General features: G+C 41.1%; 2 protein-coding genes and 2 long non-coding RNA genes across 4 annotated transcripts in view; 2 read left to right on the forward strand and 2 right to left on the reverse strand.

Annotated features, from left to right (window-relative positions):
• Positions 1 to 3043, forward strand: part of TTC39C (tetratricopeptide repeat domain 39C) — a 38105-nt gene extending 35062 nt beyond the window's left edge. The window contains exon 14 of the mRNA XM_071737369.1: positions 436 to 3043. Within this exon, the coding sequence (XP_071593470.1) occupies positions 436 to 525 (90 nt within the window). The 3' untranslated portion in view covers positions 526 to 3043. The remainder of the gene's footprint in view (positions 1 to 435) is intronic.
• A 679-nt stretch (positions 3044 to 3722) lies between these two features.
• Positions 3723 to 4894, reverse strand: LOC139793140 (uncharacterized). Its single transcript, XR_011724514.1, has 2 exons — positions 4831 to 4894; positions 3723 to 3953 (listed from the first exon to the last, which is right to left on the reverse strand). It is a non-coding gene; the product is annotated as an uncharacterized lncRNA (long non-coding RNA).
• Positions 4895 to 5708: 814 nt separating this feature from the next.
• LOC139793139 (uncharacterized) lies at positions 5709 to 7756 on the reverse strand. Its single transcript, XR_011724513.1, has 2 exons — positions 6971 to 7756; positions 5709 to 5884 (listed from the first exon to the last, which is right to left on the reverse strand). It is a non-coding gene; the product is annotated as an uncharacterized lncRNA (long non-coding RNA).
• A 149-nt stretch (positions 7757 to 7905) lies between these two features.
• On the forward strand, positions 7906 to 8824 carry LOC139792934 (calcium-binding tyrosine phosphorylation-regulated protein-like). The gene is made up of 3 exons (XM_071736905.1): positions 7906 to 8085; positions 8173 to 8226; positions 8532 to 8824. Exons 1-3 carry the CDS (start codon positions 7938 to 7940, stop codon positions 8822 to 8824), a joined length of 495 nt encoding a protein of 164 aa, XP_071593006.1. The 5' UTR covers positions 7906 to 7937.
• The last annotated feature ends 1576 nt before the right edge of the window (positions 8825 to 10400 follow it).

Raw genomic sequence — 10400 nt, forward strand, 5'->3', positions numbered from 1 at the left:
TTTTCAGCTAAGATTTGGCTACAGAAAGTTTGAAAATTACAACTCCCCCGCTCCTCGTCTGTTCCACCTGGTTCCTATCCTGTGATTTTTCTAGAGCTTCTGGACTTGCAGAACTTTCCAGGTTCTCTTCATGGGATCCAAGCAGCCTGTTGGAAATGGGAGCTTTCTGCTCTCTCCAGCAGCTTGGAATTTCTGTAATAATTGTGTTGCTTTAGCTAACGGGGGGATATTGCAACACACAGTCTCCAGTTCACTTTTCTTTGGTTTCTTTTGTAACGTGACTTCCCAAGTATTAGTAATAAAATTATCTTCACATCCTAAATTGAAGGAAGGTAATAGTTACATGCTTTTTCTTTGCATTTTCTTCTCTCTTTTTTTTTTCCTTTTCTTTTGTTTTTTCTTTTTTTTTTTTCTTTCTTTTGTTTCCCCCCCCAGGAGGAATTTTCTGGCTATGACTTTGAGAACAGATTGCACGTCCGCATACACGCAGCCTTAGCCTCTCTAAGGGAAGTAGTTCCACAGTGATGAACAGGAAGCCTGTTACCATTTCCCACAGTTTCTGCACTTTAAGATGAAGCAGAAGAGAAAGCTGTTGGGAAGACCAGCTTTTCTTCTGAAAACCACTTGTGCCAGAGACAGTTTCCTAGTATGCTCAGAGTTGGTATGGCTTAGGAAAACATTACAATTTAAATTAAAAGTAAATCAAGAAGGAAGAAGGTTAAGTGACCTTGTGTTTTTAACTTTTCAGTTTTTATTTTGTTTAAACCAAGCTGAACACAATTGTAACTCTGCAGGTGATCCTAAATAAGCACACATGATGCCCTTCAACAATATTGGCAAGTGTGATTTTTACCTTTTAAAATAAATCTAAATCTAAAATGTACCAAGAGGAGCATTTCTGTTTTGATTAGAGAAATACAATAAAAATAATTGGTGTAAATGCTGAAATCTGGGATGGGCAGAAACTTTTTGTTCTTCAGGCATTAGCCTGTACACAGTGGGAGGGAAACTGTTCAGCCACAAAAAACAGATTCTCCTGAATTTTAGGGGCTTTTGTCAGTGACTTCGTGATGACTAATGTGTGAATTGTAAACCTCACATCCCCTTCTGTTCTTCATTCCTCTCCTCCAAACCCCGCTTATGCTTGTGATATAAATTATGTCAATATTTAGGATCTCTTGCTTCTGGTACATTCCAGCCAAACAGTTGGTTTGACATACAGTTACAGTGTGGACACGTTTTTTTCCTGCTTCTAACATTAGGGAATATTATTTTTAAATGCATAGGACAGATACAATAAATTAAAATACTTTTCATTCAAGCTTCAGAATCTTGACAGCAGTGACCCTTAAAAGTATTTAAAAAGCCAACCAAACAAAACAGAAAACCAAAAATCTACTTTGGTAGTTACACCAATTCTAAGTCTCTATACTGTATTCCAAACCTGTGGTGTTAAGATATTGAAATACCTCAGAGAGCTTAAACCTTTTATTGTGACCATATAATTTTTAATACTTGGCTGTGTGCTTACCTGTAGCTTTTTTTTACTTTTGTCTGTAATATGTAGTATCTCTTTCTGTTTCATATTGTTATTATATTCTGGGAAGGTAAATTTTTTTAAAAAGAAGCTTATGAATAGAAATCTGGCCAGAAAGTTAGTTGAATTATGTTAATTTTGCAAAGCTAAGAAAACTGGATGTCCTTGGAAATAGTTATCCAAAAGCCTTATCTTTACTTTGGTCGGGTTGCCTTAAACAGTTCCTTAGCTTAAAGTTTGGCTTTTGTTTCTTCTCTTACCTTTTTGTAGAATATGTTGCCAAAGTTTTAGACCTTGCCCACGCCTAACCTTCATTGATTTGCTTTTGAGGTTACATCTAAAGCAAGGCTGATATGAAGGAGAAAAGTAATACTCTATTTGGTAGGCCAGATGAAATGGATGAGACACTTCCTTCTCTCTAGAAATACACAGTTCTGCTATGAAAGGCATTCCTAGAGCAGTTACAGACTTCTCTTACAGTTTCTGAAGGAGAGGAGAGATTCTCTGACTCTTAAAAAAAGCAGTTTTATTTTTCTATCATCGAGGTGTGTTACAGACAGTACACTTTTTTCTATTGAAATTTAGCAGTAATACTGAGTCACAAATGAGTGTACTTTATTTTATCAGTCCAAGTATGTTCCAAGGATGTATTGACTGGAAAACAATACATAGTATATTAGTAACTACTAAGAATTCAAATAATTTTAAATCGTTCAAATAATTTTAAAAGTGGGCTTTAATGTACTTGAAATCTTATTTTGTCTTATCTGACTTTTAATGTTTTGCAATGAGAGAGACAGTCCAGTCTGGGTAAATAGCTAGAAATGGTACAGTTGTTGACAAAATTACTTTTAAATACACTGCTTAAATATAATGTGAGACTAGGCTGTTGAGGACACAAAGCACCTGCATGCAATTAGCATTGGGATATCTATGGTCTGCATACTTGGAGGTAGCTAGCAAATTGTAGTAAATTTACTAAAAGGCCTGTTCTCATTGGGCCTGGAGTGGGTATGGAAAGACACTATATATTCATATAACTCTGTGCAAATTGCAGCTTTCTGTGGATTTAGCAATTCATCAGTGAAATAGAACTGTTTCTGTATTAATGATTTTTTTTTCCTCCCCGTATAGGAGAATATCTCCTATGTTGTAAATGTCAAAATTAATTTTTATGTTAGATTGTGCCTGTGATGAGGAAAAATTTCAACTGTATTTTGTGTAAACTGATAAGCTTTTATACTTTAGAACTCGGAGGCATGGTCTAATAGCAATAATGGAATATGCATCTTGCTTGTTAATATGTTAAGGCTATCTTTATGGGGTCAGGTATTTTTGTTGATGTTGATGCAGTTTTTATCTCAATATGACTCATTTCAAACAAGTAACTAGAACTTTTAGGTGTCACAAAGTGGCATATTTATTGTGATGTACTGTAAATGTTGTTAATTTACAGAACTTGCACTTTTATATTTCTGAGTAAAATTAAAAGAAACGTGGACATGAGTTTTGTTCCTTTGCTCCTTGAATTTGTCTTTTAATTGGTGGCCTCCTGAACAAGATGATACCAAGTGTTGGGAAAACTTCTGGGGTGTCAAGTGACTCTGTAGCAAAGTTTTCTAGTCAGCAATTACCTCATCCTTTGTTCTTCCAGTATAATTATAGACACCTGGTTTAGAGAGTTACATGTGTCATGTTGAGATCAACTAGTGTGAACAAGGTTTAAGATGCATTTTTAACACATCAAATTTACTTGTTCTTCATTAAAGAAAAAGAACCACACACAATTGTATTTGTTGTATTCCTACACCTTTGAAAAATGTTTCTAATTTACTCTAAAGCAAGCACTTTAATTTCTTCTCTCTCTGACTTTGAATGCTTGTTTCATATTCTAGTTATGCTTTATTCTGAAATAAAATTCCCCAAATGTTGTATTGAATTACTTTTCATTTTACATCAATCTGATTGTCTTTCCAATAGTTAATTGTTTAAAAATGGCAAGTGTTAGATTTGGTGTCAGAGGTCTGTATGAGGTGTTATGAGGGTGCTCACTGAACCTGTCAGTGCAGAGACAGCAGGGTAGGGGCCTGTAAAAGACACTCAAATTCCCTTTTCCAGTCATCACTACAAAATATTAACAGTGTAGCAATCACTTTCCTGAAAAATTATACAGTCTCAAAACACATTTTATTAAAATAACAAACAAAACCAAATTTTATTACAGTTAATTTTAAGAAGTAGGTTAACACCTGGCTGTCTTTTAAGGCAGCTGGGGAGCCGGTGGCACCTGAGCAGCTCATCTGTCCTTGGCTCCATGGTGCTCTTGTGGGCAGCCCAGAACACAAATGGTAGATCTCTCCACTGAGATTTAGGAGTAAGAAGTACAGATGTATGGACTCGGATCCTTCATCTTGAACTGTGTGACAAAATATTTTAGGCCAATTAGGAGTTTAGAAGGGAAAAAAAAAAAAAAAAAAAAAAAAAAAAAAAAAAAAAAAAAAAAAAAAAAAAGAGAGAGAGAGAGACAGGAAATAGTTTTCCTTTTAAGTAACATTTGAGTAGTTGCTTACACAATACTGGCTTGCATTTTGATGTTTTAGGTGAGCTAGAACTGCTTCAAAAACTACTTTTATCTGAAAAAGCTGACCTACAAAAGATGGAAGTGTACAGGCAAGTTTTGATTCTGGTTCATTTAGATCCAAGAACAATTGAAATAAGGTATTCTGTGTAGACATTCAGAAAGCCTGAGAAACTACCTCATGTTATCTGTACTTATCTACAATACTCTCAATTTAAGTCAAAGCAATTTCTGTGAAATAAGCCGGTGTGCAAGATGTACCGAAAGCAAAACCTGGGGTTATTTTAGGAAACTTTGTAACTTTGTCACAGTGTTGCAAGTTTGATTTCCTCTGAACTTCAAAGCTTGCACTCTTACACAGTTAACAAGTGTTACTGTTGTTAGTAGATGGCAAAAAGTGATACTCCTGCTTCCTCTACCACCTCCACACTCCCCCACAACACTCTTGTGTCTTATGAGACAATGAGAAATCCAGCTTGAGGCAGGCTTTCCAGAGTTAAATACTGAATTATTTCTATTTCTGACCACTTTTGTTAACATACATTTGTACCCCAAAACTGCACCCAGCGTAGGTTACCAGGGTAGAGTGTTACATCATATTAGAGTTGCATATTGCCTCCCTGCTTCTGCTCGGGATCTCCTTGCTTAATTACCCACATCTTTTAACCCCCACTTTGTTTTAATTAGGGGGAGTTCATGCTCAGTTTACTGTTACCCTATTTTTTTCCTTGCTGCTTTTTCCAAAGTACCAACAAACTTCTGATTTGATTTCTTCCAAGTATTCTTGATGGGACTGTCTGGCCCTCAGTGTTTTTCTGTCCTTTTTTTTTTTGGCAAGCTTTTTTTGCCTATAGGAGGTGCCCAGAAGGTGAAGAGGTTAAAGGGCTGAGTTGTTGAGTATCCAAGAGGGGAAGGGAGGGAGAGGGAGATTGTCAGACTTTGCCAAGCACAACCATTTACATAACACCTTTCCTTCTTTTATTAAAAGCAATGTGTTTACTGTATTGAAAAAAAGATGATTGTACTGCTGGGGCATCTGTTTCTCCCACTTGGAGCAAGGGCTCTCACCAAGGGGAAGACAATTGGTACCCTGGTTAGGAAAAGCAAAAAGGTTTTCATGGAGATTTTTATAAATGAATGCAAACCCTGGTGTCTCTAGCAGGTAGAAATAGATAGTGCTTGCAAAAAGTGCAGATCCTCTTCTCCTGCCTATTTAACTGAAGCTTTGAAAGTAACTGCAAAATAAAAAAAAAACAAAAACGAACAAACAGACTAACAAAACACCTCACATGGCCCAACTAGTGTGATTCATTAGCCTGTTCTTAATTATCTAATGAAGAGTTAATGAATGACCTAATCTTTTTGGCACAAAAATAAGGCTTTTCTGAGACCTCCATCTTCTGTTTTTAACATCATCAGATGGAGCAGAGATGGTAGGAGAAGGTTACTGCCCTCAGCTGGGCACAGTGCTCTGAGGCTGAGAGGCTCCTGGGGCCAGAGGGCAACATGTTTTAGTAGAGTAGGTGGCACAGTGCTTATGATTAATTAGGTAGATGGCTCCCAAAAATAGCATTCCAGTTCCAGCAGAGCCAGTTAGCTTCCAGACATTTCTTGTTTCAGACAGACAGGCTTCCTGTATTAGGGTCTGAGGCCTCTTTGAATGTTTAAGGAGGTTGGTGATTCTGTTATTTCTGATAATAAATTTTTCTATAGTTTGACATCTGTACTTCATCACCTTTTAAGATTCTGCTGTGAAGGGCTTTGCAGACCTAGAATTTTAAAAATTTTCAAAAGAAGAATGGTTACAAGTTATCTTCTGTGTTCATTCAGGGTGGTTTCAAAGTAACCACAGGAGTATCATCACACCCAGATGAGTTTAATGCCTTCATAAAGTCCCATTGCTTCCACTGGTTGTCCATAAAGACATCTGGACTTCAGATTACTATACCAGCTCCAGAAATTATACATTTTACTAGTCCTCATCTATTTTATTGAAGTAAATCTTATTCTTTAAGAAAGCTATTGATCCTAATCTTAAGCATATTCGTATTTATCTTTTTTAATATTATGGTCTGTGTTGTCATGCTCCAGGTCTGATAAATTATTTTGAGAAGTTTGCTTAATGAGAAATTGCTTTCTAAGGATTCTTTTGCAGAAGAAGCATTTTGTGGTGACTTTAACAAACTTTCCAGTGAAATAACTTCAAAGTGATAAAATACTCCGATTTTTTTAATGTCTTATTATTAAAGAAAGCTGTTGTGGGTAGTCTGAATGCTTTAGCAGCAATGACACCCAAGTCTCAAATCTTCAGTGCTGCTGGGATTTCCCTCAGGTTTCTGTGGAGATGCAGATATCCAGGGCAGGTAGGTAGATGATGGTTGTCCAACTTTGATGAAGACTGCTCTGTAGCACTATTGGCAATTAAAAGTTTTTATCCCACAGCAGGCTCCTGATCATGGCTTGCCTCTATGATCTTCCTGCCTACGTGTCCTCAGAAACACCCTTGAAAATACGGCACCATACAGTAATATTTTTTGTGCTTGTTTTATTGGAACAGAAAATTACTGTCTGTGCATCCACTGAAAGTGCTTGCTGGAAAGCAAACGCTGCAACTGGAGCTGTTGAGGTTTGTTTCAAGTTTTGCCCTTGAAATCACAAGGTTCTGCAGTATGAACAGAGCCATATTAAGGAATAATCTCGTTCCTCTTTGTAGCTGCCATGGCTGAAGAAGTTACAGTCCCCGGCTGTTTGCCCTCAGCTTCTGTCCGAGATCACCACAGAGCAGCATTTCCCAGGTGCTGTGTTTTGCAACCTGTTAGTGTGTTTAAATTCCTTGGGTGTTGCATGTCACCTACCTTACACAGTCAGCCTGTGATTTGGGCCACAGGTCCGTGTCCCCACCTCACCTGGCAGAGGGGTGGGAGGGATGGGGACCTTCCTGCTCCCCACAGGATGCAGGGTTGGATCGTGTGAAGTCCTCCTGGTGATGCAGGAAGTAACACTCTTTCGGTGCCAGGAAGAAAACGTGAAAAAGGTGTTTTGGCAAAGGTGAAATGCCCCTTCAGAGGGGTTCTGCCAGGGCTGTGAGTTCAGCTGGTTGCGGGCTTGGGGTCACCTGCAGAAGGAGGGGAGCGGGTTTGGTGGTGGCGTGGGGAGGACACGCAGCGGCTCATGGGTGGCTCGTATGTCCCGCCGTGGGTGGGCAGCACCCTCACAGCCCTTTACCCTGCTCATCCTGAGTGACGCAGCTACCGCACCCTAATTCGGTCTGAAAAGTCCATCGTTACACGGGGTTATAAGCAGAGCCGTGCTTAAATCGTCCTCGGCGTTCCGTGCGCGATGGTGAAGAGGGGTGTTGGTCGCGGGAGGATGAGGAGGGCCCCCGGGGGGTCAGGCATCCGAACGTCGGCGCTGTCGACGGATGACGTAGTTGCTCTGTGTCGTCACGCCCTGCCGGCTGTGTGTCGCGGCCCCGCCCGCCTCGGAGGGAGCCGGAGCGAGGGCGGGGTCAGCAGAGGAGACGAACCGGGGGTAAAGGAGGGGGTGGGAGGAGGAAAAAGTGCCCCGTAAACTCAGTGCTGGAACGCGGGGAGGCTTCTGTGGCTCATCGGGGGAGGGGGGGAATTGCAAGTGGTAAACCCCTCCTTCCAGTGACGGGAATGTTTGGGAAGGGGCGGAGGAGGGGTAGGGATGGGGTGGCGAGGGGCGAGCAGCCGCCACCGCGCTCTCGGCCTCGGGCACTTCCACGGGTGCCGGGCAGAGGCTGATCCCAGGGGTTCTGTTGGTACAGGTGGGAGCATAAACTGAACTCAGTCGGGGAAGATGCAGACTCCGGAGATCAGGGTGGTGATTCCGTACGGCCTGGAGACCCTGCTGGAGGGAGTGACCCGCGCTGTTGTGGGAAAGAACCCAGACAACATTATTGAGTTTTTTGCTCTCTATTTCCAAGACCTTGTTGAATTTCGAAAAGGTTTGTGCCTGCCGGTGCTTCCTCTGAAAGGCTGAGGTACTGGACAGTGCTGTCCTATTGCAGCTTAATTTCTGCTTGTGTTTTCAGAGCACACATGTCTGGATATAACAGAACTGGTTGAGCAGTTTGAGGTCATTAGAGGTAAGAGTTGTTTGCTCTTCTAAAATGTTTTGAGACAATGTTCCAATGTGAATGGATACAGGCTTGCACAGTTGCAAGGGACCGTGCCTTGCCTGTGGCATTGCCCAATATTGACGTGATATTATAAATAGACCTCAAAGAATACTCTTTCACCTTATTGACAGGCAAACAGCATAATTATTCCATCTCTGCAACCTATAATTATTCCCTCATAAATGTGTTCTAGAGTATCTAATTCAGTTGGTACTGAAATAATTTTTATTCAGTGGCTCATGTATTGCCCTTATGGGTTTTATATGTTGCAGAAAATGTGACTGAGGCACTGGAAGGGAAGACATCAGAATATTTTGGGGAGCCCAAGCAAAGGGATAAGTGTACTGACACAGATGAAGAGCAATTCTTTGAAGAAGCTGAATTTCAGTACAGTTCCAAATTCACTCAGTGCCCTTCAGTTGCCAGTTTAGTTTCAGAAAGCAAATCTCCTGCTGGACCCGATGGAACTTCATCCCCAGCAGGACCTGAGCCTGTTCCTGAAGGTCCATTGGAGGAGGCCCCCTGCGAGGAAGGTAATGTTCCCTCAGCCACTGAGGCTGCCTGACTGTGTTGGGATGATGAGAGTGTTGTGTAGGCTGAGGTTCCACCTTATGTGGAGGAATTGCCTCAGAGAAGAATCATCCTCCGCAGAACAAAAAGCTTAACTGGATGCAAGGAATTTCCCCTTATGGGATGCAATCTGTTTGTATCTAGTTATGTGAAAGAGGCACCTGGGCTCTGGGCTATTGAAAAGGCAGACATCTTCAGAAAGAACTTGCTTCTATTTAATGTGGGAAGTATTATTCCCCTGAGAGGCCATAGCTTCTCCCTGAATACAGAGGAGAGCCAGGATGCCTTTGGTTGATACTGCAGTGTGAATTATCACCCCCTAAGCAGATAATGACTCTACACTTACCTGTTCTTTGAAAATGGGTAGTGCTTCTGTTTATAGAGAGATGCTTTTGTTCTTCAGGATGGTGATTCTTCTGGGAAGTGGTGAGAGCTTTGAGGTGCTGGCTGGGTTTGGGTGTAAGGGCTGGAAGATGTGGTTCCTCCGGAAGGTTGTGTGGGAGCAGTGATGTGAGTGCCTTGTGTAGCCCAGAGCCTGTGTGTATCTGCCCCACTGGTTTGGGTTTTCATCACCTGCTTCCTGTAGGAAGCAACTCCAAGTATAACTTTATTCAAAAAGAGGTTCCAGCTGTTCCCTGTGTGTTCTTCAACCTCCACAGAGTCACAGAAAGATCATCCAGTCCAATATTTAACTTAACTTCACCAGCCCACTCACTGCTAAACCATCTCCCTAAGCACCATATCTGTAAGAATTCTAAAACCGCAGTCATGAATAGTGATTGAACCCTGGGCAGCCCATGCCAGTACATGTAAAGTTTTAAGTAAATTTTTTTCTGAACTTCAAGATAAACCTAAACCTGGTACAATTACAGTTCAGGTCTCTCTTACAAAAGAGACGTCTCTCTTTCTGTGCTGTTGATGTAGTACATTGTGGTGACTTAAAATATGTTATGAAAAGAGATGATCAGATTTGCTTAGCAAGCTTGAGCAAGGTTTCCTCTGGAGTCTCCCAGCCACAGTGCCAGCAGGGTCTTTGGGTCTGGATGTGCATCACTCAACAGCTGTCTGGGTTGCAGAGCTCCCAGGGAGCCATTCCCTCCTGTGGCACTGCCCCTTCCTGACATGGGTTTATGAATGTCAAATGTGTTGGCTTGGGATGTCAGCCAGAGTAATGTTATTTTTCAGGGAGGGTTTAGCTCTGTCAATGTTTGACTTATGTTTCTCTTCCTGATCTCATCCATTCATGACTTCAAAAAGCAGCTCTGTGCCGGGCTGTGGTGATGTGTTAGACTCCTCTTCTGTCACTGTGCTGTGCCCATCTTACATGTTGGCCAATGCTTTCTAATGTTGATGGAAACCAGACCTCTTGGTTTCTGGTTTTTTTTTTTTTTTCCAATCCTGGTGGTTTTATTAACCTTGTGATGGAACTTTGTTTTAATACCATGAGTACTCTGGTGTTCTTCCCACACTACCTAACCAAGAAGCCATCTTTCAGTCTGTCTCTAAAGGGTGTTCATGCTCTACCCTGTTCTTGAATTGTATGTATGTCAGCTCAAGTAACCAGGATTCTT

This window comes from Heliangelus exortis, chromosome 2, assembly GCF_036169615.1.
Source record: "Heliangelus exortis chromosome 2, bHelExo1.hap1, whole genome shotgun sequence".
Lineage (NCBI taxonomy): Eukaryota > Metazoa > Chordata > Aves > Apodiformes > Trochilidae > Heliangelus > Heliangelus exortis.